This window comes from Staurois parvus, unplaced genomic scaffold (assembly GCF_062004578.1).
Source record: "Staurois parvus isolate SC_StPar_1 unplaced genomic scaffold, SC_StPar_1.0 ptg000154l, whole genome shotgun sequence".
In the NCBI taxonomy this organism is placed as follows: Eukaryota; Metazoa; Chordata; class Amphibia; order Anura; family Ranidae; genus Staurois; species Staurois parvus.
The window spans coordinates 15463546-15482884 of record NW_028317950.1 but is presented as its reverse complement, the minus strand read 5'-3'; the positions used below and the strand labels follow the sequence as shown (position 1 = coordinate 15482884).

The 19339-nt window shown below is 42.2% G+C and overlaps 1 protein-coding gene across 1 annotated transcript in view; it reads right to left on the bottom strand.

Annotated features, from left to right (window-relative positions):
* Window positions 1–19030, bottom strand: part of TTF1 (transcription termination factor 1) — a 64821-nt gene extending 45791 nt beyond the window's left edge. Inside the window, exons 1-3 of the mRNA XM_089675093.1 lie at window positions 18991–19030; window positions 14648–14782; window positions 6747–8760 (exon numbers count right to left, since the gene is read on the bottom strand). Coding sequence (XP_089531219.1) covers window positions 6747–8760; window positions 14648–14702 — 2069 coding nt within the window. The 5' untranslated portion in view covers window positions 14703–14782; window positions 18991–19030. The remainder of the gene's footprint in view (window positions 1–6746; window positions 8761–14647; window positions 14783–18990) is intronic.
* Between the last annotated feature and the right edge of the window lie 309 nt (window positions 19031–19339).

The window sequence follows — 19339 nt, the reverse complement described above, 5'->3', positions numbered from 1 at the left end:
TTGCAGGGCAAACAGAGGCCAAGATGCCCAGTATTAGAGGTTTATACCACACACTCCCTCTTCTAACCACCTGAAGACCAAGCCTTTTCTGACACTTTGTGCACATGAAGGAAAAAAAACAAAAAAAAAAAAAAACAGTATTTGCTAGGAAATTACTTTGAACCCCCAAACATATTTTTATTAAGCAGACACCCTAGTGAATAAAATGGTGGGTGCTGCAATTTTTTTTATGTCACATAGTGCGCATCCAGCGATTTTTCAAACACAAATTTGTTTTGAAAAAAAAAATTTATTTTTTTTTTACTTTTAATGCACAAAAACAATATATTGGCCAATTTGGTATCTAATTATTTGACATACCATCATCTTTTATATTTTGCCAAACAGGACATGCTTTAAAACTGCACACACCCCGTGCAAATGGAGACAAATTACATACATTTTTAATATCTATAGGTGACGCTTTCAAAGCCTTTACAGGCTACAATTTTAGATTTACACAGGAGGTCTAGTGCTAGAAATACTGCCCTCGATCTGACATTCACCAGGTTACAGCACATGCATGGTGCAAATCGCTGTTTACATACCGACAGGGGGTCAACGCTTTTTTTTTTTAATTATTTTTACACCGTCCATTTTTTTCCTCACCTTTATTGTTATCACAGGGAATGTAAATATCCCGACTTGAATAGGCATTGACAGGAATAATCTTCTGGAAAATCTGGGGTCTATTAGACTCTAGATATCTCCTCTGCCCTTACATCATCTGATCAGATGCTTTCCAATTTAAAAATGGTGCGGTTTATATCCTGCGAAACTGAAGTGATTAAATGCGCGTAGCTTCTGATTTATTAGACTATAGAGATGATTGGCACCATTCCCGTCTCCAATCAGCTCTATGGTCAGCTGGCAGAAATACCAGCTGCATTCTCAGGTTCCCCTGATGGCATGGGACTGCCCGAGAAGGCCATGGAAGGCAGCCGCTGCTTGTAAAAGCAATCCTGCAGCTACCTAGCCAGGCATCATCCTGGTATAACCACTCAAAGGCCAGTGATTTTTTTTTTTTTTTTTTATTCGTTCAGCTCGCGGGCAGAATGAAAAAAAAAAAAAGATTTAAAAATATATGCGCATATATGTGCTTTTTTAACTGCGGATGAAAAATCTCATTCAACAGCGCTGCACGCACTGATGTATATTCTGTGAGCATGACCCTGTTGCTGTCAGAATAAGCAGTTTGGCGCTGCAGCTAAATGGCATTCCTGCAAAGAAAACTGCAATGGTTAGCAATAAAACTGCAACAGTAAAAAAGTAAAATCACAACTATTTTTGGTTTTTACATTTTTTTTTCTTTACTTATTTCTTGGGGTTTTTTTTAAGCTTCCAGATGTTAGAGTCTCTCAATTGGCGACAGCCAATTTCCTGACTACCTAACAGCTTTCAAGACCATGTGTAAATGTGTACCGTAGACTGTGCCATGCTGTACCCTAGACTGTGCCATGCTGTACCCTATACGAATATTCCACTAATGTATGGTAGCAACAGAAGGAGTCCGTGAGGCAGACAGGGTTGGCTAGGACAGGTGGGACAAAAAAAGTGGGTGTCATGCCTAATTCCGTGTCTGCTACAGACACATATTTTGTGGGGTGTTTTTGGGTTGGGAAATGGCATCAGGAAAATGCCCATCATGCAGCCGGCCAACTGCATCTGGGTTGGGGGTTTGGGCCACAGCACCTTCTGGATACAAAAGGTCCATGATGATCTCTTCCTGGAATTGTAGGAAGGATCCACTACGTCCAGTTGCCTTGTAAAGCACAAAAGCATTATATAGAGCCAATTGAAATAAACAAGACACTTTTTTGTACCGGCGTCTGGCTTTCCGGCAAACTAAGTACGATTTCATCATCTGGTCGTTGAAGTCCACCCCTCCCATGTTAAGGTTATAGTCGTAGACACAGAGGGGCTTCTCAACACCAGCTGCTGTGGTAATTTGGATGGTCGTATCTGCATGAATGGAAGACAGGACGAAAACATCCCGTTTGTCCTACTTCATTGCGTACAATTCATCATTTTTCAAGCAGGCTTATTCCCCCTAAGATGGGTATTTACAAATCGTTAGGGGAAGCGATTAGGTCGCACGGTGCCACATGCACCAATTCCAAGATTGTATAAATGTCTAAATAGTGGCACGCTTGTATAAAAATTGTCCACTTATAAGTGGTACCCCAAATGGAAAAAGGCTGACACCAAGTCCCAAACTATCTTGCCACTGCTCCCCATGTAATCTAAGCATCCGAGGAGCTCCACGTGACTATCTTTTCCCTCGTAAATGCGAAAATTACATGTATAGCATGTTGCCCTCTCAAAGGTCTTATACATTTTGACCCCATATCTGGTACACTTGCTGGGGAGATATTGTTTGAATGCAAGGCGGCCAGAAAAACTAATGAGGGACTCATCAACACAGATGTTTTGCTGGGGAGTATAGACATCTGCAAATGTCTGGTTAACCGCTTGCCGCCCTGCCACTGTGTATATACGTGTGCAGGGCGGCAGTGGAGCGCAAAACCACGTTTTAAAACGGGTTCCGCGCTCCCGACACTTTCGCCGGCAGGGGGCGCGCACTCCCGCCGACCCGCGGGTGACACGATTTGATCCAGGAGGGATCAATCATTAGATTTCAGCCAGTGATTTCTGGCTGAAATCACATGATCGGTCCCTGTCCTATCCTGTCCTGTGTTGACATGTACACAGGGCAGGATATGATGTCATTCTTCTCTGCCTGGACACATTCCGTTCCAGACAGAGAAGAAGACACAGTAAAAGTGAGTACACAAGCACTACACTACAGTTAGAACACACCTAGGACACATTTAACCCCCTGATCGCCCCCCCCCCAGTTAACCCCTTCACTGCCCTGTCACCAGTGTCACTGATCAGTGAAGCGATTTTTACTGATCAGTGTCGCTGGCGACTTCCGATAGAGTTAGCGCCCCTCCCAGATAGCGCCAGTTTGCCCGCCAGTACACCAGTAATCCCGTTTAACCCCTTGATCGCCCCCCCAGTTAACCCCTTCACTGCCCTGTCAACAGTGTCACTGATCAGTGAACCAATTTTTACTGATCACTGTATCAGTGTCACTGGCGACTTCCGATAGAGTTAGCGCCCCTCCCAGATAGCGCCAGTTTGCCCGCCAGTACACCAATAATCCCGTTTAACCCCTTGATCGCCCCCCCAGTTAACCCCTTCACTGCCCTGTCACCAGTGTCACTGATCAGTGAACCAATTTTTACTGATCACTGTATCAGTGTCGCTGGCGACTTCCGATAGTGTTAGCGCCCCTCCCTGATAGCGCCAGATTGCCCGCCAGTACACCAGTAATCCCGTTTAACCCCTTGATCGCCCCCCCCCCCAGTTAACCCCTTCACTGCCCTGTCCCCAGTGTCACTGATCAGTGAACCAATTTTTACCGATCACTGTATCAGTGTCGCTGGCGACTTCCGATAGAGTTAGCGCCCCTCCCAGATAGCGCCAGTTTGCCCGCCAGTACACCAGAAATCCCATTTAACCCCTTGATCGCCCCCCTCCCCCCCCCAGTTAACCCCTTCACTGCCCTGTCACCAGTGTCATTGATTACAGTGAGCAGATTTTTACTGATCACTGTATTAGTGTCACTGGTGACTTCCGATAGTGTTAGCGCCCCTCCTAGATAGCGCCAGTTTGCCCGCTAATGCACGGGATTTTTTTACCAAAAACATGTAGCAGAATACATTTTGGCTTAAATTTATGACTAACTTTGAGTTTACGATATATTTTTTATAGCTGAAAGTAGAAAATATTGTTTTTTTTCAAAATTTTTGTGTTTTTTTTGTTTATAGCGCAAAAAATAAAAAGCGCACAGGTGATAAAATACCACCAAAAGAAAGCTCTATTTGTGTGAAAAAAAGGACGTAAATTTTGTTTGGGTACAGCATTGCATGACCGCGCAATTATCATTTGAATTAGTGCAGCGCCAAACAGCAAAAAAAGGCCTGGTCACTAAGGGGGGTAAATCCTCTGGGGCTCAAGTGGTTAAGGTGATTTACGAGGAGTCGAATGCTGAGGAGTTCAGGGTTACCCCGAGGACAACAGTGTATGGCCACTGAAATGCATAAATCGCATTATATTCCTTTATCTATGCCTGGCCATGGCAGCAGAGAACATGGGCATACAATGAATCGGGTCTGTGAACCAATACAACCGCAATTCATTTTTTTTTTGTAATAACCATGTTGAGGGTTAGGCACAAAAAAAACTTTAAATTCGGAAATTGTAATAGGTTTCCATGCAAATGGTCTGGCAAGGTTTGAATTTGGGTTGATGGTGATAAATTATTGTGCATATAAATTGCTTTGATCCACAATCAATGCATACAGATCTTCTGTGAAAAACAGCTCCAGAAAAATCAAGAGGAGTAGTTAAATTTGCTGTTTCCACCTGAATTCCGGGTTGGGCAGCAAATGATAAAAAGTACAGGTGCTGCAGAATTTGTTGGCTGCCAATCAAAATTTGCAAGCACATCCAGAAGCACACTATAGGCTCTATGGCCTGTGTTCAAATTTTTGGTGGCTGCAGGGCACTACTTGTGCTTGCTACCGCACCAGCTTGTACTGCACTTATGGGACTCGCCACGTCACCAAATGATACTGCAGTGCTGGTATGTATAAGACCAGGATGTACTAGGCCGCTGGTGCTCGCCAGTTCACCAAAAGATAGAGCGGCACTAGTACTGGCACTCTGCTGCATATGAGAATCATCATGCAATTGTACCACCTCAGCAACCTGGGAATGGGGTCGGGTATGCCTGAGCTTAGCAGGGACCTCTTCTCCATCGTCTGAGCTATCTGTCAGAGCGCCGCTGCTGTCTAGGTTTGTATTCTGAGACAGATTCTGTCGGTGAGGCAGAATCCTGTAGGCCTCTTCACTAGAGTACCTTCGTTGGACATTTTGGCCACTAACTTTATAGGTACCTAGGGCGATTCACAGGAAAAAGAGCACCTGGCTGTCAGGGACTGCTTGAACCTCTAAAAGAAAAAAAAAAAAAAAAATGTACCTGCAAGTGCTAGCAGACATCAGGCCTGATTCTGTTTTTGTGCACAATGTATCAAGTGACAGTGATCTACTGCACTTGCTGAGGAAGGGGTGGTTAAGCGTAGGGGCTAAACGCTGGTACTGGCAGGTGGCGAGGCTGATCCTGCTAATGCTGCATTTTTTGGGACACTATTTTTGTGAGCACTGGTATAGTTCTGATCTGATAAAAAATTGATCCGTTCAGACACTATACTAGCAATGGAGATTTATTGTGAGTATGAGCATGTTCCTGGCAAAGGGTTAAAAGGACTAATGTAGTGACAGGCAATCTGACGCCATCTGGGAGGGAAACGAACGCTATCTGAAGTCGCTGGTGACACTAATACAGTGAACAGTAAAAAAGACCTGTACACTGTAATAATGACACTGGTGACTGGGCAGTGAAGGGGGTTAACTGGGGGGCGATCAGGGGGTTAAATGTGACCTTTGATGTGATCAGTGATTTTACTGTAAAAGTGTGCTGTTTTTACTCACATAGATTGGATTTCTTCTCTCTCTGGAACGGAATGTGCCCAGGAAGAGAAGATTGTATCATTTCCTGTGTAAATGTAAAACACAGGTACAGGAAGATCTGTGATAGGGTAGGGATCAACCAGCAGATCCATGCCGAACATCACTGGCCTGAATCTGCCGATTGGTCGGGCACCGTACCACGGCACCGGCGGGCACACGCCCCTGGCACGCGATCATGGTGAAAGCGCGAATCATGTATTTATACACGTGATTTTGCACAGAGAGTTTGCCCTGTAGCGGTAATCCTGCTATTGGATGGAGCTAAACCAGTTAAACCCTCCTATCTCCTTTATAGACATGAAAAACTGCCTTCTTAGCCTTGGTTTGATCTTCAGTTGCCATGGTGCTGCACGTTGTCAGGTATGACACCAGCCATTCGAAGGCTTGACAGATTGGTTGACAGCCAACATAGGCACACTATTCATCATTCAAGGGAATCAGTTGGGAAGCAATTAAATCAGTGGGTTTAGTTTAATTTTAGGTCAATATACACCAACGCTCACCAGAGCAACTCAAAGTTTTATGTCTTCCTATGACTGAGCGGAGAGGTCAAGGGACAAAAATCAAATGCTGCCAAGAAGGGGGCTTTAAAGTGGTTATAAAAGTAAAAGGTTTTTTACCTTAAAGCATTCTCTGAATTAAAGTAAAAAAAAAAAACCTTTATATGCATCTCCCCCTAAATACTCACCTGGGCCCGATCTCAGTCCAGTGTTGTCTGCACAATCTCCTCTCCGGTCTCCCAGGTCTCACAGGCTTGGCTGGAAGCAGCGGAAGCAATTGGTTCCTGCTGCTGTCAGTCAAAACCCTAGTAGCAGAGAGCAGGGTGTGGGGCCAAGCCGCCATGAGTATTCCCATAGGGAGCTGTTTCCTATGGTGGGCACTTGGTGGGGGGAGGAGTCAGAATCTCCAGCAGAGAACCTGAGAAAAGGAGAATCTGGACTGCTCTGTGCAAAACCACTGCACAGAGCAGGTAACTATAACACGTTTGTTATTTTAATGAAAAAATAAGTGAAGCTTTAGTATCACTTTAAAGCTGTAACCTGTTCATTTGCCCTGCATGGGAAAAGCATGGGTTCACTTTAAGAAGCAGAACATAAATCTCTTACCTATCGACTTTATTTTTCCTCGGGACACTGTCTTCCTCGCCAAGAGTATTTTCCACCTGATTTTTGTCCGATTCTTCCAACTCTGCAGGCACATCTTGATCCTGGTTTTCATCTGATATCTCAAGCTTTACAGACTTCTTGCGCTTCGCTCGAGTACCTGCATTTTTAGCATCTGTCTTGCTATTTGTTGCCTCCGTGATGTTCTCAATTGGATCTAAATTTTCGCCCCTCTGCTCATTTTCAGATCCCTCAGCCACCACATCATTGTCACTATTTGTTTTTGGACTGGTATCCTTTTTGAAAGATTTACATATACTACTTTCTGTCTGACTATCAGTCTCCTTAGTCCAATGCTTCTTTTTTTTCTTCTTTCGCACAGAACTTTCTAGATCTGTCGTTTCCATAAAGGACATATCTTCTGTCACAGTCTCATTTTCAACATTTCTGTCTTTTGGGCTCAGACAGCCAAATGTTTTGGGTTCCCTTTCAGCATTGAAAGTACTTTCTGCTCCAGAAGATCTATGCCTCTTTCTCTTTTTTCTTACAGATTCACTAGGAAGGGCTTCCCCAAAGACTGCCACTTCATCAGAATGACCATTATACAAGCTTGGTTGGCCAGTATGATCTGTCTCTTCCACAGACGACTTTCTCTTCTGCCTAGATTTCTTAGAGGCAACCCGATACTGGTTACTTAGTTCAACAGCTTGTTGGATGTCATCGCTCAAATTTTCTTTTTCTAGAATTTCATATTTGTGTTTTTTTTTCTTTTTTCTTAAAGATTTTTCCACATTAGAATCTTCATTCACAATAGCTAGTGGGGATGTTTCTTTTATGTCTTCTAAAACATCTTCCTTCAGGCTTCTGGACTCTGGGTGTCCATGCCTCTTTTTCTTTTTTCTTACAGATTCACCAAGGAGGACTTCCTCAGAGACAGTCATTTCGTCAGGATGATCGTGACCATCACACAAGCTTGGTTGGCCAGTATGACTTGTCTCTGCCACAAATACATCAATACCCTTCTGTCTAGATTTCTTAGAGGCAACCTGACATTGACTGCTCAGTTTAACAGATTGTTGGGAGTCATGACTCAAATTTTCTTCTTCCAAAAATTCTTTATGCTTGTGCTTTTTTTTCTTTTTTCTTACAGAATGTTCCACATCAATATCTACATTTTCCATGACTTTTGAGAATGTTTCTTGCACGTCTTCTAAAACATCTTCCTCCATGCTTCTGTTTTCTGGGGGTCTATGCCTCTTTTTCTTTTTTCTTACAGATTCACTATGGAGGACTCTCTCAGAAACAGCCACTTCACTGGAATGACCATTACCATCGTACAAGCTTGTATGAGCCGTCTCCTCTACAGCCTCCTCCACAGAAACTTCATTGCACTTATGTCTAGATTTCTTAGAGGCAACCTGACACTGACTGCTGGTTTTAATAGATTGATGGAAATCATGACTCAAATTTTCTTCCTCCAAAAATTTGTTAGATTTGTGTTTTTTCTTTTTTTTAACAGATTTTTCCACATCAATATTTCCCATGACTATTGAGGAGGTTTCTTGTACATCTTCTAAAAAATCTTCCTCCAAGTTTCTGTTCTCTGGGGTTCTATGCCTCTTTTTCTTTTTTCTTACATATTCACTATGGAGGACTTCCTCAGAAACAGCCACTTCACTGGAATGACTATTGCCATCATACAAGCTTGAATGACCAGTATGACCTGTCTCCTCTAGAGCCTTCTCCACAGACATTTCTATACGTTTCTTTTTCTTTCTCTTTTTAGGAGACTTTGGAGTGTTGAAATTATAGTCCTGGTTTGACAACTCCTGCTCTAAATTGTCCTCTTGCTCTTTAAATTTGCTACTGCTGTAAGATGGTGAGAGGTTATCTAAGCAGCTATCTTCCAATAAGGTCTCGTTATCTGTACTCCTATGTTTGTTTTTCTTCTTTTTCCTGGACCCTTCTAATTCGGAGTGTTCAGCATAAAGGACACTATCTGAGAGCGATGGATCTCCTGGAATGATTAGCAAGACATTTATTGTTCAGCTCAAGTTTTTTTCAAACTCAACACAAACAGAGCATCTAAGGCCTCATTCACACTGTTGATGTCAAACCAATGTTTAGATTTCTAAACTCTTATGAATGCACATAACACGGCACATAGCATAGGTGTACTGATCCGTACCTATGTGTAAATGAGAACAAAACTAAAAGGCATGTAAATGCCATTAAAAATGGCTTAAAGCAGGAATATCTAGGAAAAGTGATCTGGGAGACATAAGAACTTTTTCTACTTTCCAGATTACTTTTTCTAAACACAGGAGAAGTTAACAGAAAAGTACCAGTGTGAATGAGCCCTTAATGAGAAACTTCAGTTTTAGGGTGAATCTATGCAGGGATGACAACAGGTTTGCTTTAATCCTCCCCCAGTCTGCAGCACTATATACATACCTTACTGTTTAGCACTTTAGAGACATACAGACATGGCCAAAAATATTGGCACCCTGCATTTCTGTCATATAATGCGCCACTTTGCCCAGAAATTGTTGCAATTACAAATTTTGTTTCTACTGGTATGACAGAAAAATGTAAACAAATAACCAAATCTGACACATTCCACGCAAAAAACTCCAAAAATGCACTGGACAAAGTTATTGGCACCCTCAAATATTAAAATGGGCGGGACAATTATTGGCACCTTCAAATTCATATTTGGTTGCACACCCCTTGGAAAAAATAATTGAAATCAATTGCTTGCTGTAACCATCAATGAGTTTTTTCCACCTCTGTACTTGAATTTTGGAGAACTCTTCTTTTGCCAACTGCTCAGATTGGAAGGGTTCCTTTTTCCAACTGCTGTTCTCTCCACAGGTGCTCTATGGGATTGAGATCTGGATTTATTGCTGTTCTGTTCAGTACTCAACACTTTGTCAAACTATTTTTGACGTGTGCTTTGGGTCACTGTCTTGCTGACCTCTAATGGACACCCAACTTTCTGACACTTGACCCTACATTGCACCCCAGAATCCTTTGGTAGTCTTCAGATTTCATAATGCCATGCACACGCTCAAGACATCCAGTGCCTGAAGCAGCAAAGCAACCTCAAAACATCAGGGAACCTCCACCATGTTTGACTGTAGGGACTGTATTCTTTTCTTTAACCTCCCTAGCGGTATGATTATGTCCATATTTCTGTGCTGAAAGCGGTAATTCTTTTTGCATGGAAATACATCTTATTGTAGGCCTGTAATTTTTAGGAATAACTCACTGAAATCTGTCCAAACAAGAGTCTAGTATACATCCCGGGTATAATAAAACTTGAAACACAAAATCATAAATTATAATATAATAATCATAAAAAATATAATAAATTTAATTCAATAATATAATCAAACCAAAAACACTGAAATTTGAAATAGAGCGCATCGCACATCGCTGAGCTCAGTCGCAGAATCGTTTTTAGTGTCTGATGACGACTTTCCCCGCAAATCATTATCACTCAATTCTGCGAGTAGTTCTAATTTACTATCCCTGTTCTCTAGCTGGTCTAAAAACTCTTTTGACCAAAAAGGGACGCTTTTTGGACGCCATGGACTTTTCTCAGTTTCCCGGCAGAAAGAACAGTAAAAATGCAGGCAGGGCACAGGACAAAGCACTCAGGACAAAATGTATGTGAAATGGTTTGATACAATAATGTTTTACTATGTTATTTTAGTGTATTTTGTGAATGTTAATTTTTTTAAATTTTCAAATCCCCCATACGTCCCGACGCTCACAGGGACCGGAAACCCGTAAGCCGGCATCGGCCGGAGGAGATGGCTGGGGACGCTGCAGGGGACACATCACGGGAGCGCAGGACAAGGTAAGTGCTGCAGGGAATCCCTGAGCAACACTGCATGGTATTCCCGAGTGTAGCTCGGGGATACCGCTTTTGGCACTGAAACTTTACCCCGGGCTACATTCGGGAATACAGCCAGGGAGGTTAAAGTCCTCATTTCTTTTCCTGAAAAAAGCAGAATGATGGGCTTTACCAAAAAGCTGTAATTTTGTTTCGTCTTTCTACAGCACATTCTCCCAAAAGGATTTTGGCTTCCTCAGGTAAGTTTAGCAAACTCCAATCTGGTTTTATGTTTCTGTGTCAGCAGTGGGGTCCTCCTGGGTCTCCTACCATAGCATCCCTTTTCATTCAGATGGCGATGTATAGTGCGAGCTGACACAGTTGTACCCTGTGCCTGAAGGTCATCTTGAATTTGGAAGTTGATTGAGGTTATTTAGCCACCATTTGAACAATGCTTTGTTGCAATCTTTGATCAATTTTTCTCTTTCGTCCACGTCTAGGGAGATTAGCTACAGCAACATGGACTGTAAACGTCTTGACAATATTGCGCACAGTGGACACAGGAACATTAAGATCTCTGGAGATGGACTTATAACCTTGAGATTGTTCATGCTTTTCCACAATTTGTTCTCAAATCCTCAGACAATTTTTTGCTGCTCTCTCTTCTCCGTGCAGCACACAGAGACAAACAGAAAGGTTGAGATAATTTTTCACCATTTTAACTGGTTGTCGGTGTGATTTCTATATTGTCAGCATCTGTTAATTGATACAGGGCAGTTTACTTATAAATAATTGGATTACAATTTGTGATGCTCCTGTAATTTGTTACAATTTTGAGAAGGTGCCAGTTTAGTCTAGTCCATTTTTGGAGTTTTGTGTGAAATGTATCAGATTTGGCTTTTTGTTTCTCCGCTTTTTTTGTATCATACAAGTAGAACCAAAAGAAATGGACATGAGAATGCCTAAACATTGGTAATTGCAACAATTTTATGGGTGAAGTGGTGCATTATCTGTCAGAACTGCAGAGGTGCCAATATATTTGGCCATGAATAAGTAAATACTCAAAACTAGACAACGGAGGAACAGCTGACTCCCTGTTTGGGACAGCACTGGCCCAATCACCGCAGATCCATAGCATGCATCTAGCAGCTGAATAGAGCAGTGAAGGAATGAAAGGACAGTAAGTATACAAATCCATGGAGGTCTACATTAGACTGCAAGCACACAGGCCTATTGAAATACTGCAATCTATGCTGGATCTTTCCTCTTTTTTTTTTTATTCTTCTGCACACTGCTCTAAAAAAACAAGCCTAAATGCCCAAATTTTCATGGACATATTGGCATTCAGAGGCGTACAAATTAAAAAAATGCCTCTAAAAGCAGCATTTTTCTCTGCTTGTATACATGATACCTTTATGTGAACCTGCTACTTTGCCCTGCATGGAGAACAGCTTTGCTTTAACAACCACAGCCTCAGTAGCAGCTTATACAGGCAAAGCACTCTCTCCCACCCCTACGTGACAGTGCACATGTGCGGTGAACAACCGTGTAGTCGCTCAGCCGTGTATTGTTAGTGTATGGGGAGAGAGAGAAACCCATGGGGGTTGATTTACTAAATTTGGAGAGTGCAAAATCTGGTGCAGCTGAGCATGGTAGCCAATAAGCTCCTAACTTCAGCTTGTTCAATTAAACTGACAATAAAACCTGGAAGCTGACTGGTTTCTATGCAGAGCTGCACCAGATTTTAACTCTCCAGTTTTAGTAAATCAACCCCACGGCCTCTCATACCTGGGTAACTTTGCTACAGGTGGCCAAACAAAGCAAAATCTAAAAAGCATATATAAAACATTTACAGGGGTTTGACAAAAAAATTAGAAACACTACATGGTTTGCAGGTGTGAAAGCGACAACATGTTTTGCATAGCAGAAGTGATGTAACAATCTTTCTTTCGCTGTGTGAGGAGACACCTAGCCAAACGGGTGAGAAGCCTCACTTTTGTCATCCACTGCGTGCGCTGCCAATATGGAGTCATGTCAGAGCTAACTGAGCTTCAAAGAGGGCAAATTGTTGGTGCCTCTGTGACCCAAGTTGACAATTTATTTGCCATGTCGTGAGGTACAGTATCAAAGGTTATGACAGCATATACAGTTTCTGGGAAAACATAGTCAGTCTGATAAGCGTAACTGCGGTCGACATGAACAACTGACCGAAAGAGGCACTTGCAGCTCACCTGTGAATGTTTTGCTTATGGAGTTCCCTCCGCACAGTTTTTGTAGACATGGGCTTTGGAAGACTGAGATTGAGCTCTGCAGTCACTCTTGCAGCAGTTGTTTTCTTCTTCCGGGTCACAATCCTGCGCAATGTCCTTTTGTCTCTTTTGATCAGTTGTTCATGTCGACCACGCTTATTGCTTATCAGACGATGTTTTCCCAGAAATTGTATATGCAGTCATAACCTTTGATACTGTACTTTGTGACACCGAAAATAAATTAGCAACTTCAGTCACAGAGGCACCAACTAAGCCGCACCCACAATTTGCCCTCTGTGAAGCTCAGTAAGTTCTGACATGACTCCCATATTACTTACAGCGCGCGCAGTGAATAGTGAGGCTTCCTACCTGTTAGCTAGGGGTCTCATCACATAGCGGAAGAAAAAGAAAGTTACATCACATCCACTTTCAACGTGAAACATGTCGTCGCTTTCACACCTGCAGACTGTAATGGTTTCCATATTTTTGTCCAACCCCTGAATATGTATACACGGATTATTTTGTGAATATATACTTCAGATATATATTTAAAAAGGCACCCATAATAGTAAAGGATTTGTTTTGTATAAGCTCTTAAAGGTATATGGTACACAATCAGTGACACACCTTGATGGGGTGGGGGTTGAGTGCCCCAGTTACAGGCAGCTTGGAGGTAGTCTGGGGTTGCAGAAGCAAAGCCAGATGCAATGGTGGAGTGGGTTGGGGGCAGCCCCTGTGCTGTATCCATCCAGACCAATGTCTGGACTAGAACCCACAGATATGAGAACAGCTCACCCCTCCCATAGTCTGTACTGTCACTTTTCAGAAAACCAGCAGAGGAAGTCTTCCATTACTCACCTTCTTTGTGATTCTCTGCATTGTAACATGTAATCTGTCAGGGCTGTAAAGGAAGTCAGATGTGAGTGTACTCATATCTGCAGATCCTGAGCTGATGGATATCTGCATGGGACAACCTAAAAAGCGTGTCTGTGTCCCAGCACGCATACTTACATTATATTATATAAATACACACATACTGTAGTCTTAATTCTAAAACTACTAATCCCCCAGCACCCATGTAATGGAGGCAAGAGTAAGACATGCTTGCAGTCCAGTTTAGGCGACAACCATGGCTCCCTGCACAGATACAGTGAAGAAAGTGAGCACACCAGCCTATGGACAGGAAATGTGTTATCTGCAGGATTACCAAGTAAAAACAAAGGAAAAAAAGCCTGGGAGAAAAAAAAACTAATGCAGCAACTTCAACTAAAGACTGGAAAGCTGCAAGATAACAGGATTTTGTTTTATATTAGAGGACACAGGATAGTGTTGACTTATACTGTAGCTGTACAGTGAAGGTGGCCATAACGTACTTGAAAATTCAAAGTAATTAAAGGTAAGATTTTTTGTTTGAGATAAAGTGGATAGGGCTTAGAACCCCTGCCAGGTTGTCCCCAGGAGATTAATAAATGAGGAATCTTCCAATGGGGACACTAGTTCTGGTGACCTGGGGGCACCAAGGGATTCCTTTAATTTTTAGGGAATCCCCCTCACTTGGCTATGGGACAGGAAATGGAAGTAAATTTTCTCAGAAAAAAAACAACAAAAAAAAAAAAACCTGACATGGGTTTAACCCAACACACACACAATCAAAAATGGAAAAAAGTTTTGCCTATAGTTCTACTTTAATGTAACAGGCCACCCTGTGAAAGAAGATCATGTAAATCCTGCATCTTCTCAGAGAAAAATCATTATCTGCATATTGCTGCTGCTTCTTTGTCTTTTGCACATTTACAAATAGAGCAAACTTTTACCCATTTTGCATTTCTTCTTTTTAACATGATGATCTGCAGTCAAATAGCCAGACATTTTTTTTAGAAAGGTGTCTTTTCAAAAAGTTTCTCCCAGTGCTATGTATTTGAAGGGTTCACGAGGACTGGACGGACACTCTATAGGAAAAAACAGGTACATATATAATTTTATCTATAGACAAGAATTTGTGCCTACAGTTTGGTTATTGCTCATATGACCAATATAAAATCTAAGAAGTCACACTGTTAATGTACAATCAAAACTGGAGGCTTGCTCTGGCCATATGAATGTTCACATTGTGCTGGTCACCCCAAGGTACAAAACAATAGCATCTGCACATCTGTGTATTGTGCCGTAGAGCAGGCATGCTCATTTCTCCCCACTTACAGTATATGTGCACTGGGGTCCAATTAACCACTTGCAATGCTGTATATAAATGAAATTTTATGTCTTTTCTTTTGGTGGTATTTGATCACCTCTGTGGTTTTTACTTTGCGTTATAGTCAAAAAAGACTAACAATTTTGAAAAAAAAAAATAATAATTTCTTTTATTTTCTATTATAAAACCTTTCCAATAAAAAAAAAAAAAAAAAAAAAATTAAGACATCAAGTTTCTTCATATATGTAGGCCAAAATGTATTCCGCTACATATTTTTGGTAAAAAAATCCCAATAAGTGTATAGTGATTAGTTTGCTCAAAAGTTATAGTGTCTACAAACTATGGGACATATACTGGAATTTTAATAATTTTTTTTTTTTTATACTAGTAATGGCAGCGGTTGGCGACTTGCAACGGGACTGCGATATTGCTGCAGACATTTTTACACTGACACTTTGTGGGAACCAGTGACACTAATACAGTGATCATTGCTAAAAAATATACACTGACCACTATACTAATGACACAGGTTAGGAAGGGGTTAACATCTAGGACAAGCAAAGGGTTAAAAGTGTGCCTAGCTATGTGCTTGGTGTATACTAGGTGACGCTGTTATTATAGGAACTAAAAGGATTGTGTTCCCAGCTTTGCAGAGGAACAGATCCTTCAGTTCACCACCTGTCAGAACAGAGCTCTGTTTTGTTTACATAGGCAGAGCTCTGTTCATTCTCCTGCCAGATGAACAGTGGGTGCCAGCGAACATACATTCGCCAGCAGTCACAGATCGGCTCCTGCTGTGAATTCCCAGAGCAGAAGTGAGCTGCCAGTGGCAAGCATGCGCCCCCTATGGCAGAAGTGCAAACACACACACCACCTGTAGCAGTAAAGGTGCTATAGGGTGGTCTTCAAGTGGTTAAAGTGGGTGTAAACCCTGACATATACTCAGTGAAGGGACTGGCCTCAGATGTGAAACAAATCCTCCTACATAAGCTGTACCGGTTTATCTTCAGTCTCCTCTTCTCTACATCCGCGCAAAGTGTTGAATTTATAAAGCTTGTCTGAGAGTTCAGAACAAAAAGGGGGCGGAGAGCTGAAGTTACACTATGCAGAGCTCAGTGAGATTTGACAGCTGATTGGAGGGAAGGAACACACACCTCCTCAGAGCTCATAGGAACAGAGCTGAGGCCGTCAAATCAGCTGGAGGTCCCTCCCCTGTCACTATTTTTCTCATTCTCTAGGGGTCAGGAAAATTTGTCAGAAGTGATTCGTGCAACAAACAGAAATGACACTTAGTGCTCTTAAAGGTTATTTGGCATGCAGTTTGGGGTGGAGTGTTTAAAAAAGTAATACAAGTGCTACTTTTTTTTTTTTTTTTTTTTAATGTTCCAGTGCATTTGGCAGCACATTCAAATGAATGGTTGAATTGCACCGCATGGGATTGCACACGTTCTAGTGTAAACTGGCCTTTAGGCCCCTTTCAGATGGGGCAAACCGCCAGTGGATCAGTTTGCTAAGCAGGGAATCTCTCTGCTGAGCCCCACTGCAGGGTGGACACAGACAAAACCTGCTTTTTCCTATGGGGCGGTCGGATGGAAACCAACCACCTGTCAGTTTCCACCCAACTGTCATCTGATCCGCTGGATGGATGGGGAACAGATCCCCATCTGCCTGTTTTTGGCGAACAAGATCAGAATGAGGGAATAACACACACCTGGCCATGGAACAGCTGAGAAGCCAATTGTCCCATTACTTTTGGTCCCTTAACAAGTGGGAGGCACATATGCAAACTGTTGTAATTCCTACACCGTTCACCTGATTTGGATGTAAATACCCTCAAATTAAAGCGGACAGCCTGCAGTTAAAGCACATCTTTTTTGTTTCATTTCAAATCCATTGTGGTGGTGTATAGAGCCAAAAATGGTAGAATTGTGTCCATGTCCCAATATTTATGGACCTGACTGTATATTTTTTTTTTATAGTCGAAAGTAAAAAATATTGGGGGTTTTTTTCAAAATTTTCGGTCTTTTTTTGTTTATAGCGCAAAAAATAAAAAAGCACACAGGTGATCAAAAGAAAGCTCTATTTGTGTAAAAAAAAAAAAAAAAAGGGACGGAAATTTTGTTTATGTACAGCATTGCATCACCATGCGATTATCAGTTGAATTAGTGCAGTGCCGAAAGCAAAAAAAGGCCTGGTCAGGAAGGGGGGGGTGGGGGTAAATCCTCAGGAGGGCAAGTGGTTAATCAGCATTTTCTGGCTGGAAAAAAACCTCAGAACTAGTGGGTTTCAAGAGGAGTTTTTAGCTGTAAAAATGCTCCAACGCTGATAAAAGCTGAAAAACACTAAAAAACACGGCTATCCGGCGTTTATGAGCCAGAAGATTTTGTAAGAGTATAATTTTGCTAAAATAAACACAAAACACTAAAAAAAAAAAAAAAACTACGAAAAAAAAGCTAATGCAAAAACGCTAAAAAATGCACTTTTTAATGCAGCATTCTACAGCGAATGCCATTGGCGTTTTTATAACACCCAGAGTGCATGAGGCCTAAAGTGAAAGGAAAGTGTGAACATAAGTGTGAACGCAGGCTGAAAGTGAAAGTAAAAAAAAAAGTAATAGAAGTAAAATCATCCAATGGGAACATGTTTTAATAACATCCAGAGTGCATGAGGCCTAACATGAAAAATAACCCAAAATACTGAGTTGTCACCAGAACAGGAAGAGAGGGAAAATCTTCCAATGGGGACACCAGTTCAGGGATTCCCTCACTTTGGAGGGATTTTTCTCTCTCTCAAACACTGCCTGTGTATGGCTCAAATCGCACCGCACAGAATTCCCATGTGATCTGCAGAGGAATGTGGTGTGGTTGCTGTGCAAATCACATGCAGTATGCTGCACTGCATAAGTGTGAACCCAGGCTGAAAGTGAAAGTAAAAAAAGTAATAGAGGAGAAATCTTTCAACGTGGACACTAGTTCTGGTGACCTGGGGGGGTCCCCAAGGGATTCCCTTTATTGGCAGGGATTTCCTCTCACTTCCTGTTTTGGCGATGGAACAAAAAGTGAAGGGAAATCTCCCCAATGGGACACATCGCAAAAAAAAGCCTGGCGGTTGTTATAACCCTCCATTACTGTATCTGAAATTAAAAAGACGTTGGTGCTAATTTATCCCATTAACAGCTAACTAAAGGATAAACTTTTTTTGGATGGATTGGAGATGGATTACAACCCGTCAGGTTTTATTGCTCTCCGTGTCCCCGGCAGGGAGATTCTATTTGTCCTGTTTCCCAATATCATTGAGCCTGGGTTCACACTGATGAATCACAATCGCACCCCATTCATGCGAACCACTGCGGGTGTGTATGTGAAGCTAACACTCCGAAATCAGTTTGTAAAACACAGTGCGATGTGCAGAATCGGATCGCATGGGTGTGACTACCATGCAATCCGATTCTAGTGCAGACACAAAAAAAAAAAGGGGTCCTGCACCTTTTTGGTGCGGAATCAGTGCAAACTCAGCCACACAAAACGTATGGCTCAAATCGCAACACACAGAATTCCCATGTGATTTACAGAGAAATGCGGTCCCTGTGCAAATCACATGAAATATGCCGCACTGCGTGTGAACCCAGGTTGAAAGTGAAAGTAAAAAAGGGTAAATCTTCCAAAGGAGACACTAGTTATGGTGACCTGGGGGGTCCCCAAGTGATTCCCTTCATTGGCAGGGATTTCCTCCCACTTCCTGTTTTGGCTATGGGACAGGAAGTAAAATCTCCCCAATTTACCTATGGCTCTATTTTATACCATGACTGACAGGCTCTGTGTTCTGACTCTCTCTACTGGTCAGGGTGTGGAACTACAAGGGACAGCTCGGTCTGCTACACATATCCGGCTCCTTCCCGGTAAAATATTCCCGGTCCTCCAGCTATTCCTTCCCTCCATACAGCCCCCGTCCCCGTTATACACTCACCCTCAGCACACACGTGTTTCCACCCCGCCCCCGGAAGTCATCACACCAGGTGAAAGTTCACACTGCGCTCCCCGGCAATATCAAGATGCTTTTTTTGTACAAGCTTTATTAACAACCCGAACCAGGAAGAAAGAAGCAATATGTTCCTCTTAGTAACTAAATAAAATCCAGTTTTTAGAAGCAGTGACATTTTCCTTCAATGCTTTCCAAAGTCATGTCCACAGGAGCTTTTGTCGGAAAAATGTCTAACTATGAACACCAAGGTCCCTTGCTGACCATCTGAAAAGCAATGCACAGTGGTGGATCGATGTTTATTTAGAAAGTGGTTGACAGGCAGCTGGGGGGATAG